The sequence below is a fragment of the Epinephelus moara genome, chromosome 23, assembly GCF_006386435.1.
Source record: "Epinephelus moara isolate mb chromosome 23, YSFRI_EMoa_1.0, whole genome shotgun sequence".
Classification (NCBI taxonomy): domain Eukaryota; kingdom Metazoa; phylum Chordata; class Actinopteri; order Perciformes; family Serranidae; genus Epinephelus; species Epinephelus moara.
The window spans coordinates 21,792,040-21,817,517 of NC_065528.1; the positions used below are offsets into that span (position 1 = coordinate 21,792,040).

At 41.5% G+C, this 25,478-nt stretch overlaps 1 protein-coding gene across 2 annotated transcripts; it reads left to right on the plus strand.

Moving 5' to 3' along the window:
• On the plus strand, positions 1-25,129 carry hgfa (hepatocyte growth factor a). Of its 2 annotated transcripts, none has more exons than XM_050036652.1 (17): positions 1-216; positions 366-478; positions 1,113-1,227; positions 6,743-6,885; positions 6,976-7,096; positions 7,284-7,402; positions 10,947-11,118; positions 11,288-11,439; positions 13,394-13,487; positions 14,653-14,792; positions 17,155-17,187; positions 17,426-17,534; positions 17,641-17,715; positions 19,582-19,719; positions 19,918-20,024; positions 20,140-20,273; positions 21,660-25,129. In XM_050036652.1, the coding sequence occupies exons 1-17, from the start codon at positions 2-4 to the stop codon at positions 21,834-21,836; spliced, it is 2,157 nt and encodes a 718-aa protein (XP_049892609.1). In that variant the 5' UTR covers position 1; the 3' UTR covers positions 21,837-25,129. The 2 variants fall into 2 exon arrangements, with proteins under 2 accessions (XP_049892609.1, XP_049892610.1); XM_050036653.1 differs by having other exon boundaries at positions 11,306-11,439.
• The last annotated feature ends 349 nt before the right edge of the window (positions 25,130-25,478 follow it).

Genomic DNA, 25,478 nt, shown 5'->3' on the forward strand with positions numbered 1-25,478 from the left:
AATGGCTGCACCCAAACATGCAGATAACATGTTGTGTCCTTGTGGTCTTGCAGGTTTTTGTAGAAGGACTCATCAGTTGTTACAGAAGTATGAGAAGACTGAGAGTCACATGCTGGTTTGCACAGACTGCCCTCAGCCCCCGTTGGTACGAAACAGCCGATCGCAGGAACACTGCGCCCGCAAGTGCAAGAAGGTCAAGAAAAACTTCAACTGCAGGTGATTTCCACTTTTCTCTCTGTGCTTCCCTGGAACATGGCAGCGTTCCCCTCTCACTCCTCCTCTCCTCCTATGTTGACACAGTATTTACATATTTTTGTTGTTTATCGTTTGTTCATCTCTCAACGACTTCCCGTGTGTTTCTGCAGGGCTTTCAACTTCCAACGGCACAACAGGAAATGCCACTTGCTTCCCTTTGACCGCTTCACCCACGGTGTGCAGAAGCAGACCAACGTCAACTTTACTTTGTATGAAAAAAAAGGTTAGTGTCGTTATTAGGAATGAGTTTATGCACTCTGGTGTTTTTCTCATGAGAACATACAGGTGCAGACAGGGATTTACACGGGCAAATTGTTTGGCGGTGATTGCAGGTTGTGCTCCTTGCGTCGGCTCCCCGCCTTTAAAGGTCTTTGGTTTTTCTGTTGACACAATAAAAACAACCTAAACCCCCCCCTGCTGTTTAATCACTCCTGTGGTGAGAGTTGCACGCATAAACATGTAGCAGACTTAAGTGGAGTGTAAACAAAAAAAAGTCATTGTTTACAATCTGGAGCGCAAAGGCTTTCTCCAGCGCAGGCTGTGGAATCTAGCACTTTAGAAGTTAAGGCAGAATTTACGGAAACTCCCCCCGGTGACATTTAATGAACTTCAGGGAGTTGTCTGCTTTGGGAATAACACACAAGCCGGGACATACTAAAACACACGCCGTAAAAAAGTCTTATTGACCATACATGGGAAAATATAGCCCAGGTGGTCAAGGCGGTGGACACAAATCAACATTTAATTGACTAAACGGTGTATAAATTGGCACACAAAGAGTACACAGAGGTAGCCTGTAGAAGTCAGAACATGAATGGATGTTTTTAAATGCTTCTTATGCCTTTTCCCTTGCTTAGATTATATAAGGGAGTGTATCATCGGCACCAAGGACAACTACAGGGGGAGGAGGTCTTGGACGAAGTCAAACATCACTTGCCAAGCTTGGTCAGATAATAACATCAATGAACACACGTAAGTCGTCTCTTTTTTTAAGCAAGAAATTACATTTTCATTGGAACTGGGGTTGTTTATGAGACGAGGAATAGCTACAAACATTTACATGTTACCTTAAGGGTGCTGTGCCTTGCTTGATGACACTTTATAAGGACTGGAAGGTGTTAATCATTCACTTCCCCTCGCTAGATTCGAACCAGCAGCCTTCAAAGTCTGTTTCTCTAATCTTTAGGCTTCCGCCACCTTCCTGGATGCTCCCTCTGTATTTCTCTGTGTCTGATATTGAACAGGCCTTAGCAGCTGATTTATAGATGCTCACATCATCCCCCTTGCACCTCGGGGGTTAAGGGAAGGCAGAGGGAATGTTTAGCCAGAAATAAGTCAGATTTCTTTCAACACATGCAGGGATGTCATCTCAGACGAGGTTGTTTTTCTGCTGCACTGGAGGCCATCAGGTGTATCCCAATGATGTTTTCTCCCGGCTACACAGCAGTGAATTTGTGACAATGGTTCTGTGCCAGCATCTCATTAGTGGGGCTCGTTAGTTACAAGATATTTTAACTGCAGCAGGGAGGGGGGCTTGAGAGACAGAGTAATAAGAGTTTAAAGAAGTGCAGGGTGAAGAATAGACAGAGGGGAGGTAGAATGAAAGGAAGAAAGCGCAGAAATTTATAGACTGAAGTCATGTTTTGTCTGTTGTCCAGCTGAGCTCACAAAGCCACAGACGTACCAAGAGAAAATAAAGGTTCAGTGATCCTCCGCAATTAAAGCACAGCACAGTGTTTCTGTCCTCTCCTCTCTTTTCCTCCTCCCCTCCCTTTCCAGGAGCAGCTCTTTACATTAGCAGTCCTTTGTCATTGTTTATTTGACACACGATTCCCGTCCTCGTCCCAGATGGCAAATGTAACATCGCCCCGGCTTGTCAGCAACTTTAAACTTTCAAAGGGGTCAAAGGGAGCTTTACTTAAGGGAGATTTAGTGCCACTGTGGGGTTACCTAACATGGGACTGTCCCGCTGTGTGAGAATTACCACCATAATGAACCGCGCACCATTTGAGCTTCAGGTAACTATTATTTTCATGCTTGACCGATCGCCGTGGGGCAAGGGTGATTTCTCAGGAGGTTCCCTTCCAGGAATGGGACTTCCACCTGTTGTCTATATTTAGTTTCTGAACCAAGGCCCTGAAAGAAGTGTGTGCTGATGCCCAGCCGAACATGGAGAATGGAAAATTTCTGTTCATATTAATAATAATAGATTACATTGCAATCATTTATTTATTCCCTTGGGGACTTTCTTTTATTTTTCTGCACATTCATACTGGGAGGTCAGAATGCCCACGCAACCACAGAAACATGCAGCTTCTTGCAAAGAGTTAGAGGAGAAGATGGAGAAGATGGATATCTTTCTCATGTCTGTCTTATGTCTATGAAGCTAGTACCAACAGCCAGTTTGCTTAGTTTAGCTCCGCTTAGCTTAGGTTAGCAGAAAGACTGGAAATAAGGGGAAACAGCTTACATGGCTCGTTAGATGCCTCACTCATGTTTGTACTGTAAATATGAAGCTAACACCAACAGCCAGTTAGCTTAGCTTAGCTTGGCAGAAAGAGATGGAAACAGGTGGAAACAGCTAACATGGCTCGTTAGATGACTCACTCCTGTTTGTACTGTAAATATGAAGCTAGCACCAACCAGTTAGCTTAGCTTAGCTTAGCTTAGCTTAGCAGAAACACTGGAAATAGGGGGAAACAGCTTGCATGGCTTGTTGGGTGCCTCTCTTGTGTTTGTGCTGTACATATGAAGCTAGCACCAACAGCCAGTTAGCTTAGCTTAGCTTAGCTTAGCAGAAACACTGGAAATAGGGGGAAACAGCTAGCATGGCTTGTTGAATGGCAGTCTTTACACTGAACTAAGCTAAGCCAAGCTAAGCTAAATGTTTCTTTGGCTGTAGCTTTATAATTAAAGGGACAGCCCCCCCCCCCAAATTAAAATACATATTTTTCCTCTTACTTGTAGTGCTGTTTGTCAGTCTAGATTGTTTTGATGTGAGTTGCCGAATGTTGGAGATATCAGCCGTATAGATGTCTGCCTTCTCTGGAATATAATGAAACTAGGTGGCACTTGGCTTGTGGTGCCCTCGGCGTCAAAAATATACGTTTGAAAAACTCAACAGTGATGTGTCATTACAGTACCCATGACCTGATTACTCAAGATAATCCACAGACCTTGTTGTGAGCAGTGAGGCTTGTGACAGCAAAGGATGTAAACATTAAAGGCTGTAATGTTAGCTAGCTCAATCGTGCTAGGTGAGCTAGCAGTAGATGCAAGCTTCCGTCTGCGCTGTATCTTTTGGTGCTATGAGCAGTGTGCCTGATATCTACAACACTCTGCAACTCACACCAGAACAATCTAGACGGATACATAGCACCTCAGGTAAGAAGAAAAAAATATCCCTTGATTTGGGGTGAACTGTCCCTTTAACTGACAAAAATGAGAGTGCTATTGAACTTCTCATGAAAGTGAATTAATGCCAAAATTATACAATTCATTTCAGGACACTTGAGCAGTTTTCAGATGTCCTGCTTCCAAAAATCATTATTCATGTCTTAAGATTCATAATGTCCTTGCTCGCTTGCCCTGATCTTCCAATACTTTATTCCTTTTGGATGCCGTAGCCTTGAAGCATGACTGTCTTTGTTCCAGGTGCATGTTACTAGACATTTTGCAGCAGTTACTTCAGGTCTAGATTTCATCTTTAGTGATGTACAAAAATCCAGCCAATATGTTTAGCCGGCCCGGAGAGCGAAGCATGTGTGTCTGCACTCCGATGGGAACAGACTTTGGCAAGGAGATGAATAACTGGCCAACATCTGTTAGTGCAACATCATTATGGCTAACTTGCTCCCATGCAGCGGCCTTTTACGGACTCTCACCAGATGCAACCTTTTTTTTTTCTGTTCAGTGAGGGACCTTGTAATTCCATTTATAAATTAAGGATACTGTATTATGATAGTAATATATTGAGCTTGTGAGTTACACACAACAGATGTGAGTTTTGGCACTTGGCAGACTATTGCAGCGAAGGGGAACAAGTGTTTTGTTGCAGTTACATGGGTAAATGAAATGTTGCTGTTAGACTTAACCCTGTTAGAGTTTTTTGGGACTGGGTTCTGTAGCTCAGGACTTTCTCCTTCTTTCTCTATTTTTTTGCTGAATTTGATGCCTGAGATTTCTTCTACTGTACTTCTGGATTGAATGATGTTGTGCATTAGCGTAGAAGCCTTGCGTAAGCCCCAGGGCACGGAGGGGAGAGCCGAGCAGACTCCCCCAAGAAAAGAGTCATTGTCTGGGGTAGTGTGTTCAGACAAGCTGCTGAAGGGAGGGTGAACTGGTTCCTTTTTCTTTTTTCTTTCTCTGCACATGTTGTTTCTTTTTACATCATCAATTAAACACTCGCGTTTTTGCTCACTCTGTAATGCTCACTTTTTTCTTGTTAAAGCACTTAAGTCAGTCACTTCACTTGTTTCTTTTCACCTCTCTTCTTAGCCCACAACCCTCCTGTCTGCCCTCTCTGTCTCCCTTTGTGGGAGGGAGAGTGTGGTCGGCGTGGATCAGGGGGTGCTGACATACCAGCTTTTCATCATCCTGACCTGACAGAAGACGAATTTCACACACTGTTCATTTAACACGGGGGTCCCATGCCGTTCCTCATTGTTACATCCCATATGTTTGGACTAGCCGGTTTTTCTTACAGTCTTCTTAACAGTCGCTTGTTCACGCTGACGTGAGGTAGCCGATGACAGAGAGGGATTAGGTTTAAACGTGTTCAAAGGCTGCCAGCAAAAGACCTGCCTGATCTGCTTCAAGTGGTTCATTGCATTGTTCTGTGCTGTTGGTGGTTACTGTGCTGTGACAGAGTCTGGCTGCTTCACACATGAGGAAGCGAGGATATGGTAGGAATCGTTGAGGCAATCATGCAAAAGGTGCAAACCTGAAGAGAAGAAGGGTTTTGATGACCATATTTGCATGAGACTTATGTAACTGATCATTTCAAGGCTTAAAATGTAACCTGGTCACACTGCAGGCACTAGCATTTCTCTGAATTAAGCATATATCTTAAAAGGACAGTTAACCCCCAAATGAAAAAATACTTATTCTTCCTCTTACCTGTAGTGCTTTTTAGCAATCTAGGTTGTTCTGGTGTGAGTTGCTGAGTGCTGGAGATATCAGCCGTAGAGATGTCTGCCTTCTCTTGAACATAATGAAACTAGATGGCACTCGGCTTGTGGTGCTCAAAGCGCAAAAAAATACATTTGGAAGACTCAACAGCAATGTCTCTTTCCCAAAATCATGATCTGGTTACTTAAGATAATCCACAGACCTTGTTGTGAGCAGTTTCATGTAGGAACTATTTTCTTTCTACACACACCCACTCTATCATCCACAGGAGGAAACGTGTATCTTCTGCTACCTCACCTAGCACCCCTAGCTAGCTAACATCACAGCTCCGCCGAAGATGACGGCATTAATATTTACATCTAGTACTGTCATGAGCATGAGCCTCTTGCCCATGAGTAGATGCACGCTTCCCTCTGCTTGGTGATACAGTTGGCCGGTGTAGTTAGGTAGAAAGAAAATAATTCCATACGGTGATATGGTTCCTGTACAATCATTGTACCGTGCAGAAGGAAGTTTGCATCTACTTATGGATAAAAGGCTAATGCTAGTGGCAGCACGAGACGTGAACAATGGTGTCCTGCTCAGCTGAGCTGTATTGTTAGCTAGCTCACTGGTGCTAGGTGAGCTAGCAGTAGATGCACGCTTCCTTCTGCATGCTGATACGGTTGGGTGCTGTAGTTTAATAAAAAGAAAATACTTACTGTTCCTGTACAACAGTATCACTGGACAGAAGGAAGCGTGCATCTGCTCATGGTAGTAGGCTTGTGCTAGTGGCAGCAAGAGATGATAACACTAATGACGTTCTCCTCAGCTGAGCGGTAATATTAGTTAGTTCAGTGGTGCTAGGTGAGCTAGCAGTTTATTCACACTTCCTTCTGTGCTGTGATTAGTTTGGCGGGTGAAGTTTCATACAAAGAAAATAGTTCTGACATGAAACTGCTCATTACAAGTAGGTGTGGATTATCTTGAGTACTTGGGTCACGATCTCTAGAAAGAGACATTGCTGTTGAGTTTTTCAAATGTTCAGTACCATCTAGTTCTATTATATAAGAGAAAAGGCAGACACCTCTACAGCCGATATCTCCACCACTCTGCAACTCACATCAGAACAATCTAAACTGATGAATAGCTCTATAGATAAGAGGGAAAATATGTATTTTGGATTTTGTGGTGAACTGCCCCTTTAATGTAAATGCCTCTTGAATTTATTTGGCTTGTTACTGAGAGCACGAGCAGGCAGGTATGGTACTGTATATATCACTAGAGCAGCCAAGTGTGCAAGTACTCCCTAACATTTATTTACACAGCTTACAGTATCAGTTAACACTTTCAATAATGTGTGTCTACTCCGCTGTAGGTTTTATCCTGATAGGTACCCAACGCAAGACCTGAGGGAGAACTTCTGTCGGAATCCCAACAACGACCCCGGTGGTCCGTGGTGTTACACCACAGACCCCAACGTACGAGCAGAGGAGTGTGGCATACCACAGTGTTCGGAGGGTAAGACAAATGACATCACCAGACAATAGGATATGGCCAAAAAAAACCAGATCCAGAAGTTTTGATGAATGATGTTTTCTCTGTTTACAGAAATCTGTATGACATGTAATGGGGAAGATTATCGGGGCAAAATGGACCATACAGAGAGTGGCAAAGAGTGCCAAAGATGGGATTCATCAAGGCCTCACAAACACCGTTTTCAGCCCAAAAAGTAAGCAGCAAAGCTGATAATCACACAGGAACCTTTCTCACGGACATTGCTGTACACACCCATGACAGATGCTTAAATAACTGACGCTAATACCCAGGAGAGGTAGACCTCACCAGTTGTTATGACTTACGTCTCTCCCTCTGAATCTGCTCTTTCCTCCCCGCATTGTCTCCATCTCCTCTCTCAGGTATCGGCACAAAGATTTAAAGGACAACTACTGTCGTAACCCAGATAATCGCCTCCGTCCCTGGTGCTACACCATGGATCCCAAAACACCGTGGGAGTACTGCAACATCTCTGTGTGTGGTAAGAGCTTACGGACTGTATACTCCAAGTCTTGGGCTTTGGTTTTGTGGACATAGTCTTTAAAAAATCAACTAGAGACCAAATTATTGTTTTACTGATTTATGACTCTTATAACAGTATGTGTCACACAGTTTAGGGAACCATTGTAAGATCTAAAAGTGGACATGGCATTGAGGAGCCTTTGCTTGGTTTTGGACAGACAGACTGTGGTTGGTACAACCAGATAGTGGTTAGATGGTACCAAGGGGTTTGTTACATACGGGACTTTGGTGGTTGCGGTGAGCGGAGTAACAAAGCTCCTCTTCTCTCCTGCAGAGAGTCTCACAAGGCTTTTGTTTACCAAGCCCGGTGTTTCATGTGGTGCTAGGCTTCCAATCCTCCTACCTCAACAAGGAAGAGTAAATAGGTTGTTTGCAAAGGGGAGTGTCTGACTTCAGAGAGCCAGAAGTGTTTTACTGAAACCACTCACAGATGACAAGGGGCTGTAAAATGGACTGTTACAATAGAGGCTATTATACAGAGATGCACCACATGGCCATCAGAAGGCCTAATAGTTGTGTCTGTGGTATAAGAACCATCATGTTTACCGATAAGTGACGAATTAAAGAAAAAGTGGAGAGGAGGAACATAATGAATGCAGATGCTGCCGTAGAGACACAAAGGGTCACCCAGTAGTTTGACTAGTATGACAATGAAGTGATGACCAAATCTCAGTCCAACTGACCCTTTGATAAGGCCCAACCCCAATACACCCCTTGCCCCTACCACTTTGCTCTTACCCCTCTGTTTTGTGCTTTACATTCAGGGGAGTGTGTGCCTTTTCTTGTTGGGATACAGGAGAAGGGTAAAGTGTTAGGGCTACATCGCCCTACAAACGGAGGTTTTTCAGAGGCACACTCCAAAGTGTTTTGACAAATCATCAGCAAGATGGCTGTACATTTTCTTTGTTAATGAAGATTTAAAAATGATGATAATCATCTAGTATGTTCATTTAGTGTTGTTTCAATATATTATGGTACTTTTCTTCATAACTAGCATAACTAAAGAAACCGCTAGTATGGCAATGTCTCGGTAGCAAACTAGCTAACTAGCTAACATTACATCGTTGATGCTGATTTGTGCATGACAGTCCCGCATTTTGACATATTTCCATGTCACATTCCCCCCTCTGCCCAAAATTTAATTTAAGTCCAGCGGCAAAGCTGCCGTACTTGTTACCGCCACTTTTACATCAGTGCAGACTGGCACAGTAGGAGCATGTGTTGCTAACGTTAGCTACAGAGCAGTGCTAGTGGCTTGGTAATGAAGCAGCGTGAAGACGTGTTTGATTGACTGAAAGTTAAGTTGTGAATGAATCCCACACACAACCACAAAAGGATCCCTGTGGCCCAGGCAAGAGAAATCACCAGCATACTGATTATGTATGTATCAGAGTCTTAAAGGGTTGTCCCATTACATAGAGCAAGTTTTCAATTACTACCCCTCATAACTGTGCTCCGAGGGGTAAGGTGGCTCTCAAAAAAAGGGGGTAGGAGCAAAAAAAAGAAATGGAATTGGGCCCTAAATCCCACCCTCGGATGCAAACTTGCCAGGTGTGGCCTAGCATCGGCCAGCTGCGACTATGGCTATACAGGGGTGTTCCAATGACTCGTGTAATCAATTTTCAGGCTGGTTTGAACTAGGCTAACTAGGCTACTGAAGGGATACGGGATGTATTCATATACTGCTTTGGCTTTTTAATGATTGTAACACTAAATGAACACCTAACCTGTTTTATAAGAACACTGATGTTCCTTAATTTCACTGTCTTCTTTCTCGATTGCCGGGTGATTTGGTGGTTCACTTTAACACTGGTATCTGAAGGCTTTAGCTTCTGTATATCATTTTCAGCTGTTTTCACCTCTAAATCAGTTTGACATCCAGGATATATATTTCAAAGGCATATTGTCGACACTTCCATCTGCTTCTCTCTGAAATTGCATTTTCCAAAAATTCGATATTTCTTCAGGGAATGCAGTTATTGACAGTGTGGGCTCCATGCTAGCTCCGACAGGGTTGATGAACCATCAGAAGCTAACAGCTAAGGAGCAGGATGTAGTTAGCGGGCTCTGTTGAATACCTATGGTATATTTTGGATTGACCTGATGGACAGAACTTGAGCAACCACCATAATGAAAACCTTTTAGTCAACTCACTCAGAGAACCGGGGTTACATCAGCTACCTGAAGTTATTTATTAAGAGGAAATGCCAAACTGTCTCTGGCTCCAGCCTCCTTTTTCTAATTTATATCACTGTAAATCGAATATCTTTGGATCTTGAACTAAGAAAACTAAGAAAAATGTGAAGACTATTCACTTTCATTAATTTCTAGAGTAAACAAATACTTGGCTTATTGTAAGAAAATAATCTATAGATTAAAATCATCCCAAAGTGTAGCCCTATTGTATTTGCTATTGTACTATATGAAACAATAAGGCATACTGTAAGTGTTATGGGGATAAACAATATAACTCCTCTTGAGTCATATCACATTTGGCAGAGTCTGACAGAGTTGTAGTTTAGATAACTTTTGCCTTCACATGTAATACAAAAGACAGTGGTAAAATAATGGACGCCAAATAGAGGTTACACCATTGGAGAATTTATTCTTTTTTTTTTCTTTGAAAGCACAGTGAAATATTCCCACATGCACACCCACGAACACACGGAGCATCTCTCTTTGTCTCTGTCAGACACATACACACATGCACTTTACAGTACATGCGATGATTTACAGCGAGGGCGGAGGATCTGCATTTGTCCAGATGTGTGCATCCCTCAATGCCTGCCCTCAGAAAGATAAAAACCACTGACCTGTACTACGCAGTGCACACAGACACTGGCATGCATTACATCAAGCCAAAGAATCCCCCTTTTCCATCCGCCTTCTCGTTTCTGCCTCAAAACATTCCCTTTCCTCCTCCATCTTCTCCCATCTCATTTGTCAAAGGCTAAAGAAACAGAGACAGAAATCCAACAGGGAGAAGTCGCTCCCCGTGTACTGCTATCCCCGCACTGCTGAAAAGCAGAATTCCATCTGAAGATGTTTGGAATAGTTTTCCGGTGGATACAGTTGCCCCGGCCAGACCGGGCTTGGATGTGATATCTTTGGTTGAGCTTCGATAAACAAATTCACCAGAAACAGATTTTAATGTTTAGGCAGAGATCATGAAGCTGATAAGGTTCCAGGTGTTTTCTAACAACAGCCTGTGACGTTGTGTGCCGTCAGCAAGTTAAACAAGGGCATATTGTTGTGGATATTCCTGCATGCAAGAATGTAGGGCACCAGTGTTATGAATACACAAAGTTTCCTATCGCAGTTGAGACAAGGGGGGAGTGCTACTGTTTTTGATCATCTGTCTCTAGGTTAAACATGACACATTCTTCTGGGGATTAATACCTCCGTCCTTCTCTCCTTCCCTCTCTCCCTCCTCCTACATCTCACTCTTTAGCAACCTCCTTTTTCATGCCGACACTTACATTTTCTTTTTCTTTCCTTGCTAGATTCGGACTCAAGTGAGGACACAGATGTCAATATAACAACATCCTGTGTCCAGGGAAAGGGCACAGATTACCGAGGCACAATGAATGTCACTCCGGAGGGTGTGACGTGTCAGCGCTGGGACTCCCAGTTGCCCCATAACCACTCCTTTCTCCCTCAGAACTTCAAATGCAAGTGAGTAATGTTAGTTTCATAGCCCCTGACAGCTTGGCTTCAAATGTCTCTCCACTGTGCTTTGTCCATTTTGTGTATTTGACTGTTGAAGTGCCAAAAAGAAAAGTGATCAGCATGAAGCATAAAAAATGAAATTTACAATACGTCAGCCCCATCATTTAAATTGTAGTTTGTGTATGTGTTATAGAGACCTCAGAGAGAACTACTGCCGTAACCCCGATGGTGCAGAGTACCCATGGTGCTTCACTACAGACCCTAATCAGAGGATAGCCAACTGCACCCACATCCCCAGGTGTGATGCTGAGGCCACACAAAAAATAGGTAAATTACTGTGCAACTTCACCTTTAAAGGAACAGTTCAACATTTTGGGGAAATACACTTACTCATTTTCTTCCCAGGGTTTAGACGAGAAAATTGATTCCACTCTCACATTAAATATTTGTAGCTAGCAGAGAGAGCTAGCAGCTAGTTAGCTTAGCCTAGCAAAAAAGACTGAAAAATGGGGGAAGCTCTGTCCACAGGTAAGAAAATCTGCCTATTAGTACCCACAGTCTACTAATACATGTATTATTTCTTGTTCGATTAATTGTCACTGCACAGAAATGTAAAAATGACAACATGGTTTAACAGGAAGTTGTAGGCTGTAACAATTTCTTGGCAAACAGTGAACATGACAAGATGTAAGGTGCTCATTTGTAGAGGTCAGACCAAGTCATTGTTTTGGTCACAAGTAAGTCTCAAGTCTTTGAACTCAAGTCCTAAGTCAAAACTGATAAGTCCCAGATCAAATCCCAAATCCTAAACTTTGAGTTCTGGGTCCTAAACAAGTTGTAATACGGTCCTCACCAAATGTAAAGTCAATTTCACAACAGAGTAGTAATATATTAGTTACTCAAAAACTAAGACTACTTTTTAAAAGTTGTATTTCTTTGAACAAGTTTGGTAAAAAGTTATTTAGTGGTTAAGCTAACGTTAGCTAAGCATTAGCTTGCTATGTTAATATTATCCTTGACTTACTGCTCTTTGTCCACCTTCAAATGTCGAATGAAGCTGAAAATTGTTTTTTATTTACACTTTTTGCACATGAACAAAATTAACTTAAGTATTTTTTTCCAACTGCTGCTCAGTAACGTAAAGTTAGCTCTTCGTGGTTCTCTCCTTTAACTTGATTGGATGCCGTTGGATTGGTTAAAACAAAGTGAATCTTGGGACTTAAGTGTCAACTTGCTGGTACACTTTAAAATAACATACTTTTGAAGCTTTGGGCTTGGAGGAAGGTATCAAGTATTTTTAAGTCAAAAGGCTGAAGTCTGTGTGAAGTCCCAAGTCTAGTTTCAAGTATTTTTTTTTTTTATTTTGTCACGTCTAAAGTCATTTAATTTTTGACTTAAGTGTGTCTTGAGTCAAAGTCATGTGACTTGAGCCCACACCTCTGCTAATTAGAGATTTTTAGGGGTGCTGTTGGGTGAATTTTTCTCACCTGTGTGCAGAGAAAGGCTAGGGGTTTCCACCTGTTGCCAGTCCTAATCCTATACTAAGCTAACTGGTGGCTGTGGGTACATTTTCATCGTGCAGATATGGGAGTGGTATAGATTTTCCCACATAACGCTCTACTTCCCAAAATGTCAAACTATTCCTTTAAGACTACCGGAGTGTTTTCTAAGCACCAAACTTCATAAGAATGGCAAATATCCATGCTGTCTCCTGTAGAATGTGATTTAAATATAGATCGACAAATGCTTTAAGAGCCATGTTATGTTTTTGCAAAGTGGAGTTACACAGACACTTTGTATATTGCTCCCGTAGGACTGGGCCACTTGGCAGCATGCTACCCAGTGAATTCCATTTCATGGAAGAACATGAGTACCAGACTTTGGCATTAGCGCTCGCTGTCATTTCCCATGTTCCTCTGTGTTACATTTACAGTGAGATGACCACACGTGTTAAGCTGCAGCCAGCATGTTAGTTACTACAGCCCCTCTTCTGATTCTGTTTAAGAAGAGACATAGTAAGGTTTCAAATTTTGTACCGCCGCTTACACAGGGGCCTTTGACTTTAAATTGATCCAAACCACATAGAAAAGCCAAAAATCTGAACTTGATTATGTTATGTTTGCATCAGTGAGAAAGACAGCCACCACCCAAATCATGTATGTAGTTCAATCTCGCTGATTGCGTGTAAGTGTTTGAGAAACTGCCAGGCTAAGTAATTCTATGCTCTCTTGGGAGTGTTTTACAAGATGGTCTGAAATAATGATATCCCTTTCTTCCTTAGAGTGTTATGAAGACAACGGAGAAACATACAGGGGCACTTTATCCACAACTCGATCTGGGATTCCATGTTCAAACTGGTCAAATCACATAAACAGGTAACAAAGTTGTTTATTCTGCATAATAAATTTGTTGTTTTGCTCTGTCTTTTAACTCGCAGTCAAGCTTAAGCTGTACTGAAAAACACACAGGAGGTTTCCTAGAGAGGCTGACATTTTTTTCAGCTCAGTTGATGAATGTTTGTTGACGACTCAGCTCCCCTTGCCTTGTGAAAATCCCTCTCATATGAATGAAGCTAAGCAGTGAAAACAAACAGCAAGAGGAAATCAGGGGTTCCTCAGGGGTCAATACCAGGCCCAATTATTATTCATCTAACTGACGAGAGGAAACCCTGCGGTGCTCGCCAAGTGACCCATTTTGACAGAGAGGTTGCCCACTCTGGGGTTGTCGCTTGGCACTTATAAGTCAGGCTGTTGGAATTACTTAATTTACAGGAATTTTAAAAGCCAAAATGGCACAGACAGATGGACATGTTCCAGAGCCGACCCCTGACCCCAGGAAGTGCTTTCTGAGGAAAGTAGATCAAAGCCAATCAGCTCCCTCGCGTAGACTGCAGCCAGCGAGTCTACCCCGCTCAAGGCCAAGGGTCATCCCAGGAAAAACTGCTCAGAGCTACAGCTTGTTTAACATTCTCCTGGGAAGTGGAATTATCTTCACCTCTTGACAAATTGTCGGCCATCGCTCAGCATTGTTTGTGTGCATGTGTGTCCAAACTCCTACTGGGTAATTTCTTTTCAGTGATATGTTGGGTATCTGAAAAGATTACATTTAATTCTCCCAGAGCTGTGTGAAGCGCTGCAAAAAGACACAAAATTAAATGTAAATTCCTTCAAATCGGGGGCACAACCGAACAGTTCCACAGAGGATGTGGCTCCTGCTGGTCTGAACCCTGCTGAATGCTTCGAGTGCATACTTTCATAGTCCCATGAGTACTCTTCACAAAACTCTGCGTTTCCTTCTACGGCCTCTGTGCAGCGAATGCAGAGGATTCATTGCACTATAGGAAGGCCATAGTCAGACTTTCCAGGCATACCATGGTTACTTACAGTGTATATGCACTGTATGTGCATGATGGTGTGTGTGTCACTGTTTTTAGAGTGCGAGTGTATAAAACTTTATGAAACGTGGCGTAGTGTTAGTTCTGATAGACTGTGTGCAAAATAACAAACGGAATATGAGAATCTGTATCTGTGTGTTTTACAGTGGGGATTCTCACTCTACAGACTCCCATGTGGGGCTGGAGAAGAACTACTGCCGGAATCCAGACCGGGACAAACATGGCCCCTGGTGTTACACCAATCCAAATAACCGCTTGGCCTGGGACTACTGCAAACTGAAGCACTGTGAGTGTCTTAAATAACCTTGTCACTAATGTCTCTGTAACAAGAGATGCATCTGTGTTACATCAGCCATGAATATGAGCAGAGCCTTAGTTCAACATAGAAGAAATGCGAATGGTGCACGTGTTATATAGTGCAGTGTTTTAGTGATCTATTTAGCAGAGTGTTAATGGAGTAGTTTGATTTTATTGGCTTTCTTACCGAGGGTTTGACAAGAAAATTGATACCAGCCTTATATAGTAACCGTATAATAATATGTTGATAGAGTGAGCAGCTATTTGCGTAGCTTGGCACAAACTTGACAGACTTAGACACCTGTAAAATCACAACGTAGGCTATCAATTTTACACTTTATTTTTTCCACAGATTAAACGAACATATAAAGTTTTAATTAGTGAGATTTAGAGGCACTGGTAGAGGGATTTTGTTACCTTTCAACAGAGCCAGGCTAGCTGTCTCTGTGCTAAGCTAAGCTAATCGGCTGCTGGCTGTAGCTTCATATTTTTCCCACCTTAAAAGGAGCTGTATGCAACAGTCAGAGCATATCTATGACTCAGAGTCTCAGTTAAGATCGTATGGACACGATTCTGCAACAGCGCTGTCCTGCCACCATGGGTCCGGACGGCATTATCAGCAGTAATCACTTTATGAACACAGGGCAGCAGGCGATTAGCTACCCAGTGGGATACACTCACAAGGACTCCAATGCATTACCATCCATGTGCAGTGGGACCAGCTACCACGACAAAGAACAGAGAAGCTCCACATACAACACACAAAGAAAGCGTGAAATCTCTGCCCAAGACGCTAATATCTTTAGATAAAACTGTCTGTCTTTTAAGTTAGAAGTAGAAGCTTGCTGTCAAAGTGAGGAAGGGGGTTAATGATGAAGTGGAAGTATGTGTTGGTACCAATAAGAAATGAACAGCCTGCAAGTGGTTAATTCCAGTAGTGAGAGTTTAATTCAACAACAGAGAATGGGTGTTAATAACATGACCCCTGTTTTGGTCACAGTTCTGAAAGCACTGCACATATTGCTGCCAATACAGATGCAACTGATGCAAGCATGTGTACATACAGTATATATAAGCAGTGGTTAAAAGTGAGAATGTGCGGAATGTTAAGGAAAGAATTCGCAAATGCTGCCTGTGGACACCTGGCTAATTTCTGCAGAAAGCAGGTGTGGATTGTTGGTTTCAGGAAATTCCAAAAACTGTTACTATCCATTCACTGAAAGCAGCTTTTCATCACTTTGCTCATAATGTACTTGCTTCAAAAACGTAAAGAGATAATGACTACCTATGTGTCTTGCGTGCTGCTGGAGTGTATCTTATGAAGGTCCTTTCACACCTGCCCTGTTTGGTTCGGTGCAGTTGAACTCAAGATTGTTTGCTCCGTAAGTGCAGTTCGTTTGGGCAGGTGTGAACACAGCAATCGCACTCAGTTGTGCACCAAAACAATCAGGCCAAGACCTCCTTGTTTGGGTTAAACATGAGCATGTTACAGTCCTGGAGGATTATTAATGTGCACCTCCTCCTGTACTGCCTTAATATGCACATCCAATGCATCAAAACATTGTTTTCTAGTTGGAGCCGCGCCTCGTTTTCAAACTGTATGGTTTGACTAAAATGAACAATGACAGCAATATAGTCCACGATGAGCAGCGCTAAAATCAACCTGCGTAGTTGTCCCTCCATTGTGACATTAGAAAGTGTCACATTTATCTTGCAAGTGATCCTTTCAGACTGTCCAGAAAGCACTCCTTAAAGAGCACTGATTGGCATTTAGAATACAGTAGAAGAGGACAGTGCTGGTATAGTGGTGCAAAGCAATGAAATAACACAAGTGGTTTAGCTTTGCAGCCTTTGTTGACTTCAGCTAAAATGTTATAATAATTGTGTTTTCATACGGCTTGTCTGGCTGCTTACGTAATCTGTCAGCCGTGGTTTCGTCCCATTTGGCAGAGTACACATGTTGCTGAAACATCGAACAGATGCAGGTCTCTGCTGCCATCCTTTTATTAGAGCAAACACACACTCAGACGGCCGGACGCAACATTTTCTTTGGCTGGTTTCAATCTGGCCGCGTTAAAGAGCCTCTTTCAAATGGCTGCACAATAATTTCCATAATGTAAAACACATCTTCCATGAAGTTTTTGAGGTCTCGAGCAAATTTATTTGGTGCGGTTTGCGGGCTGTTATAGCCTCCAGCAAAGATTCAGAGATAAGTCTTCATAAAGCAAAGAAGGGTGTCTTTTTCAACGAGGTTTCATGCTTTGTGTGTCAATGTATGGTCAGTGGTTTAAATTATATCCTGCTGCTGTGGGGTCTCCTCTTACTGTCGTGCTTTTCTTTGCTTCTATCAGGTGAATCAGCGACAGTGGCTCCTCAACCCAACAGTGAGTATCGCTTCGGCGTATCTGGCTTTTACCAGTCTAGTCCTCTTCCTCGTCCTCTTATCTCCAATCTCGTCCCTTTTCCTTTTTACTCTTTATATCAAATCCGTCTGCTGTCATGTACCTGACTAAACAAATCATATTTTATGGTTGCCTTTTGAAGATTTAATGTACATTTCCCCATTGAAATGTAAATAACACATCCATCTAACATGCAGCATAAAACTGTCTTCATGTGTAGCTCTGACTGGGCCCAAGATATCGTGCTTTGTGCATATAAACACCAGAATTGTTGGAGGACACCAAGTGCGTGGGACAGATGGCAGCTGGGTTGTTAGCATCCAAAGAGAGTATGTCATTTTACATCTGTGTTATTGCGAAATATTTAAAACTATATCGCTTTTTTTATGCTTTTACACCTATAGTAATGGTGAAAATTGTCTTAAATTTTCTCAGGAATGTTCATTTGTGTGGGGGCTCGTTGATCAGAGAAGACTGGATTTTGACGGACCAACAGTGCTTCACCTCCTGGTAATACTCCACCTTTTTATGTCTGTCTGGCAAACTTTAACCAAGCCCTTCTGTCATTTACCTCTTCCATTTATCTCTCGAACATTTTTCTTTCTTGCTTGCTGCCTTCTTTAACATAAAGATGGATGTATCCTGTTTACTGGTAGTTACTCACTCCAGACTGTCTTGCAGATCTGCCTAAGTTCTGCAGTTGTCACAGCCTGTCATATACATATATAATCTCTACATCTGAAGTAGTGGCTTTAAACAAAATGTCCCTATCTCTGTAGTCATGTACAGTACTCTATGTATTGCATATGGTGTACATCAGTGGCTTTTAGCTGATACTCTCAGGCCCGGTGTGTGTCATGGAAAAACATGCTTGTATTTGTCTTTCGTGTCTTCACATTTTGCAAAAAGGATCAAAAAGTCATTTATTACTTTTAATGTCAAATTGCTGTAATCATGTTTCTGTGCAACAATGCACCCATAATTTTGTGTTTAACATTTTGCAATATATCTCAACTTACCTCATGCAATATTTAAAGGAGCTATATGTGACATTCAGAGCATTAACAATTAAGTCATGCTATCTGTGTGTGTTGTAATCTGAGCTTCTCTGTGGTTTGTTGTGTCCTTGCGTGCATGTTAGTGCATGTGTGTATCCTACTGGCTAGCTCATTACCACCACTTTGCACTGTGCTCATTCATCAGTGCACAACGTGATTTTGCCAAGTAGGAAACGCCCCTGGATCAACATCCCATGTGGCATTTACTAACTGTTCACTAACTTTGTCTGTGAACAGTTTACTTGTTAGCATAGCCTACCTAGTTAGCAAGCTAACTTGCTAACATTGTAGCCTTTTGGAAGGCTTACTTGTTAGCTAGTTAGCAAGCTAGCTCGCTAATATTCTTGTCTATTGGCAAGCTCACTTGTTAGTATGGCCACCTTCGTTAGCAAGCGAACTCGCTAACCCTGCAGTAGCTTACAAGGTTGTTGTTTTTTTTGTTAAAACTAGCTTAGCTCTGAAGAAGCACAAAGGAATTTTGAAAGAAGCACAAGAGCAGCACACTGATGATGTCAGAGGGCTGTGATTGGTTGATTGCAATGTTGGTCCTGGAATGCGATGTAGGATGTTGGTCCAGGAACATGTCCTACTTAGCAAAATCACGTTGGGCATTTGACAGTTACTGCTAATATGTAGAAGGTGTGCGGAAGTAGTGCCCACCCTCCAGTTCCCCTTGGCTAACACCATTAGCTTTATCATCACTGTTGCTGTTGTTTAGCACTGTTCATGGAATTAGCACTGTTAGCTGCTAGCCACCTGTTCAGCCACCACAGTGTTGTCAAAACAACTCAAACTCTCCAAATTTGGTAAATTTACCTTTAGGAGCAATATCATAGCAGCAAACAATCTGCTACATAGCCTAAAGGTATAGTAAAGGTGGAGTAATGGCTTTCTGAGCAGAAAATTTAGTGACGCTCCCTTTGCATGTGCTTCTCCATTCTTTGCATGTGAGTCCCTGTGTGTGTATCCCATTAGCTAGCTAAGCACCATCGCACTGCACTGCAGTCATGTGACAGTTAATCGCTGGTAACGCCATCCTGACCCATAGTGGCGGGACAGCATCGTCACAGTAGTGTAACACCCACCCTCTGCTTTCCTCCCATGTTAAAATTATCAGCTCTGTCAGCACTGTTGCTGTTTTTATTATTGTTCACACTGTTAGCACTGTTAGCTTTCACACTTGCATAAAGCAGAGGGACTAAAAAACAAAAATCAAAGCAGCAAAGACACAACTATCCTGACTTTTAGTCTCTAGTTTAGGTAAAGCTCCAATAACTTTGGATCTTACCTTTCCAATAATGCAACTTGTGGTCATCAGCGTTCCAGATCTCAAGGATTACAGTGTGCAGGTTGGTCTGCGCCACCTCAATGAATCCTCAAGCCATCCAAGGCTACGCATCTCTCGCCTGATCTGTGGTCCAGAAGGATCCAACCTGGTTATGCTGAAACTAGAGGAGTAAGTTCTCAATTATGATCCTAATGTTAAAGCATAACTAGTGATGTAGTCTTTTGTATCGTATTGGATTTTATTGAAATTTTTATTGCTCTAAAACATTAACGCGTCTTATTTGCCTGACATGCTTCTTATTTCTGTGCATACAGACTGTTTTATTTATGAAATAATTGATTGTGACTATTACTGTGGTTGTTCTAGTCCTGCCCCAGTGTCCGAAGGTGCCTCCACTATTCATCTTCCAGTGAAAGAGTGTCACATTGCCGAGGGCACCAACTGCACCATGTACGGATGGGGGGAAACCAAAAGTACTGCCTTCTTCCACCCACATGCCCTGCCACTTTGCATTTTAACCATGTTTATTCATACATAAAGAATATCTGAAGCATTTAACAATCACACTGCATATCCTTCTCTGTCCAGACACAGGATACGATGAGGCACTGAACGCTTTGACCATGCCCATGGTCAACAACGACATGTGCTCACAAATCAAAGGGGACGCTGGGGAGAGCAGGATATGTGCCGGCGGCAAGAGAGGAGAAGGCGTGTGTGATGTAAGGATCACAAATAAATGTCTACACAAAGAACATGAATGCAACATGATTGTACATTACCTGTAGTGCTATCTATCATTGTTTTGGTGTGAGTTGTCATAGAGATGTCTGCCTTCTCTTAAATATAATGGAACTACTGTAGATATCACTCAGCTTGTGGTGCTCAAAGTGCCAAAAAAATAAATAAAACTCAACGGCAATGTCTCTTTCCAGAAATCAGGACACCTTTACTCAAGATATCACTGTGTAGAGGGAAGCATGCATCTAATGCTAGCTCACCTAGCACCACTGAGCTAACTAACATTACAGCTCGGCCGAGGAGTACTCCATTAAGGTTTACATCTGTTGCTGTCACGAGCACAAGGCTCTCATCTATGTGTAGAAAAGAAAGAAAGTACTTCCTACATGAAACTGCTCACAACAAGCTCTGTGGATTATCTTGAGTAACTGGGTCATGATTCCTGGAAAGAGACATCAATGTTGAGTTTTTCAAATGTATTTATTGGAGCTTTGAGAACCACAAGCTGAGTGCCATCTAGATCCATTATGTTCTAGAGAAGGCAGACATCTCTACAGCTGATATCTCCAACACTCTGCAACTCACACTAAGACAATGTATACCAATAAATAACACTACAAGTAAAAGGAAAGATATGTATTTTTGATTTGGGGATGAACTGTCCCTTTAAAATGACATTTTACCTGAATAACATGGCAACGTCTATAGTAGATAGCTAGTTTTCACTGGAACTACTTTCCTCTGAAGAAAAGGTGCCAATAAAAAATAGTTTTACATAGTTTAACCCTTTGGCTTGATTTCTTTTAGAAACATAGGAAGAAGGCATTGAGTAATGAATAAAGAAATGACCCAAAACATTAGGGAAAAATGTTTAAATTTAACAAAAAAAAAAAGACAAAGAAAGAAAGATAAAAACTATTTTAAAAATTTGTATCAGAATTATTATAATTTTAAGCACTCTTAAAAATTATAATTCTGATAAATATTTTTCTAAATATTTTTTTTTCTCTTTTTTTTTCCAATTTGTGGGACATTTCTTACCAAGTTTTTCATTGCCTTTTTTTAACCATGTTTTTTAAAATAAATTGCACCAATTTGCACAGGGTTCAAAGGTTTACAGGTTGCAAAGGGTAATAATTTAAAAGTTTAAAATGGAGTTTTTTTCCATTCTTTTCATTGCAAGGAATATCTCAGAAGTGGCAAATGAAAATGAAACCGAGAGAGGGTTAAACCTCAAAAATGGTGTATTTTTCAATCGTCTGTGTGAACTAACATTGTAGCAGCAGCAATCAACAGAGATGGTTTAGTTTAACACATACAATGCACTATAATAATCTGATGTGTCATTCTCTACCCTCTAATTGCAGAAAGACAACGGTGGTCCATTGGTCTGCCAGGAACACGAGCGCAAAGTCATCATCGGCGTTAGCATACAAAGGACAAAATGCGCCTCATCACAGCCTGCGCTTTTTGTAAACGTTGCTTTCTACTCTGAGTGGATTTACAAAGTGTTCAAACTTTACCCCAGTCTGGAGAGGAACTGATGGCGTGGTGTGAAAATCAATGCACGACTTTACCACAGCCTGCGAGAGAAAGAGCGGCTCTGGGCCAACAAATTCCAAGGCCTCTCCAGCACGGTCCACGGGGGAGAAATGAGGAAAATCACCTAATGGAAAGTGGCCATTTTGGGATTTTGTGGCTGAATTAGTCATTTCCACGGCGATGACAGAAATTAGTGATTGAAGACTGGATAAACCAAATGGAATTCTTCCACTTTGCAGATGAAGACATTCCGGTTGTTAGCCTTAATATCGTTCTTACTGCCAAAGTCTCGGGCACATGGACGGCATACTAATTGTTTTTTGACATGTTCAGTGTTTCTGAAGCCATGCGAACAAAGACAATGAGTACGACTCAGTATTATCTCCTGGATATACTTGAACATGGACAGAGCCCAGTTATCTGGAGGTCACCACATGAGGTACCCTCCTGAAACTGGGAAGTTTGTTGTTGTTGTTTTTTTTGTCTTTTTAATGTGTTGAGCTGGACTGCAAAACATATTTAATTACCTCCAGCACAAATAATGTGGATGGGTAATTGCGGCAACTAACATCCGTCCATGAATTTTAGGATACCTTACAAATATCACAGCAAATATGATAAATATTATTTGTCCTGTGAAGTAATTCAACAAAGATCTATGATAATACCAAAAGGGAGGAAAATATAAGCATGAAGAAGTCATTATAAATTATCCATTAGGTAGGACAGACACTAGAAACCCAAGTGATAAAACAGTGATTAAGCAAAGCCTCCAAAGATCAAATTTAGCTTCAGATATACCAGTAGTTAAATATATGAAATATATGGAAGCCCATTTCCGCCAATGTAATGGGGGGAAAAAGATAGAGAAACTTTGTAAAATAAAATGAGAAACGTTCTCAAAATAATGACTTGAAAAATTTGTATTTCAAGATAATGAGTAGCTATTAGGGATGCACCAATGTATCGGCCGAACATCGGTATCGGCTGATATTTGCACTACTTCAGTGGCCGATGCTTTTCTTTTGTGTCACATAAATTTTGTGCAGGGTAAAAAGTAGGATTTGAAACTAACAGCATCCCGTCTCCCATCTTCCCCGGGATGCCTTTGGGACAAAAGAACGCAGTAACCTTGAACACGTTAGAGAACATACCTTGTTTTTTCCCTGATAATGCTACATTGTGAACAACAAATCAGTGTCGAAATCGGCAGGTGGAGAGCTAGTTAACATTAGCTGTTAACAGCCGATAGCCGCAACTAACAGCTAACGGCGAATAGCTACTGCTAATTTCCAATGCCTGTCATTAGAGGGGCCTTTAAAATAAACACAAAACATGACCACAGACAACACGGTAAAACTCTGTAGTACTACATTTTGTTGACATTACAGGAACAGCAGTGCGACTTATCAGCATACTCGCATACACAGCATATACACACACAGACACCTACTACATACATGTATATATACTAGGGTTGTCATGAGAACTGATACTTCAGTACCAAGTTGATGCCAACACGCAAAAAATACGTTGGTACCTGTTGTTATGTTTCGGTACCATAAGTACTGGATACAACTTTGCCCTCAGCCGGCCTTGTTGATTCCTGTTGGAACTGACGGGGGCAGTATACGCGCGTCAGGCTGCGCCGAGGACAAGCGCCGAAGAAGAACACCTGTTCTCCATCGTCTTTGCTAGAAACAATGGCCTTTACAAGTGCTAGAGTTTAGATCAGGCCCAAAAAATCCAGCCCGACCCCACCCGAGCATGTGCATACTCTGTCTGAGCCCCTCTCGTCCCTTTACCTGTAATTACGAGCCCGAGCCCGGTTCAAACCCGACTTTTTTTAAGGATACCAACATTGCAAAAGGACTCCCGCACACTGTCTAACTTGCAATATAAAATTTATTTGCAACGTTTCCGTACTAGACCTTCATCAGGCAAACAGACTACAAACATGGACATTGAAGGCTGACTCTCATCTTTCTTTCCATGGCAAGCCTTCGTCATGTGCCTCTTAAATGTCGAGGTCCCCGTCTTTTTGCTGTCCTATACCAGCATTGTGCTGCACTTTGTACACTCGACGAAGCCAACACACACGTTGTCACCGTCGATCACTCACATGTGCGCGGCGAGTGGTGCCATCAAGGGGAGGCCACGCCCCGGCAAACTTGTTATTTTAAACTTAGATATCGGCCCAGAATCCTACAATCGGTGCATCCCCAATTAGTATCTTAAAATAATGAGATGCTTTCTATAAACAGTGGGAAATGTTCTCCAAATATTGACTTACTTATTTCAGAATAACGACTTAGCATCAGTTCTCATTCATTTGAGATAATAACTCATTGTTTTCTCATCATAAAGTCTTACAGGATCATTTTTCCTTTCATCACACAGGCTAAAATGAGCTTTCATAAGAACCCTGTGCTGCTGCCTGCAGAGCGACCTGCAGCAGCAGCCTTGGCAAAGCGAGCAGTGCTAATTGTGTGCAGTAGCTGGACTACCTTTTCCCCAGTTAGCTGTAACTGTTAGATTCCCCGAGAGAGGGTTTAAGTAGGACTGAGCGAACCGCTCCAAAATCTTATGCTAATATTTGTAGCATGAGAGAGAGAAGAGCCATGCCAAATATAACATGGCTATTTGGTCTCCAGTTTGGAGGGAACTTTGGCCCCTGGTGGGCTGTGTGTGGTCAGTAGGATATTTTATACTGAGTCCTTCTGTACATAGAACTGCAGATTTATTGAGGATGTTTCTGCTGTGCTGTGAGATATTATAGGTCTTATAGATCTGGAATATTTTGGGTTCACTAAGTAATGTCAGATTGGCTTTTTTGTGCCTCTTATTATGTTTGGTATTTAAAGAGACTGCGAGCTTGTAAGTAGTAGGTAGGTATATTTATTTTTTTAATCAGCAGAGGACGTCGTTTGAAAAGGAGCCAGATTTGGCATGATGTTTAGATTTTTGTGTCTTCATGATGATTTCAGAATAACTGGGGTGCATGTTTGACTCACAGGTAGCCACACAAACATGATGTAACATACTACGTTACAAGACTACAGAAGCCTGACAACGAGATTATTATCTCAGAATTCTGACCAAGGTTTTTAATAACAAAAAATTGTTTTGTTTTTGTGAATTATTTAGATTATTGTTAATTCAAAAAAGCAAGAGCACCATTTGTTATCCATGCACATTTTTCTTCAAATTCTTAGATAATAATCTCAATTATTTAAAGAAATGAGAATTTACGAGATTATTATCAAGTTAATTTTTTTTTTAAAATGAGCGTCATTTGTTATCCACGTAAATTTCTCTTAAAATTCTAAGATAATAATCTTGTTGATTTATATAAAATGATAATTAATGAGATTATTATTATTATTATTATTATATATCTTTTTTTCCATGAAAACTTTTCTCAGATTTCTGACAAAATAATCTCATTAATTGAGAAAAATGAAAATTTAAAAGATTATTATCTCAATAATTAACATAAACAAGAGCATATTTTCTTTTCCATGCTAACTTTTTCTCAGATTTCTGTGATAATAATATCTTTAATTCAGAAAAACTAGATCTAACAAGATTATTATCTTGATATTTAGAATAAACAAGAGCATATCTTCTTTTCCATCAAAACT

Excerpts from the sequence above, each read along its gene's own strand:
- hgfa (XM_050036652.1), top strand. The coding sequence starts at position 2 with ATGGCTGCACCCAAACATGCAGATAACATGTTGTGTCCTTGTGGTCTT. Across the intron at positions 217-365 it reads AAGAAAAACTTCAACTGCAG|GGCTTTCAACTTCCAACGGC; the intron begins GTGATTTCCACT and ends GTGTTTCTGCAG. Across the intron at positions 19,720-19,917 it reads GTTATGCTGAAACTAGAGGA|TCCTGCCCCAGTGTCCGAAG; the intron begins GTAAGTTCTCAA and ends TGGTTGTTCTAG.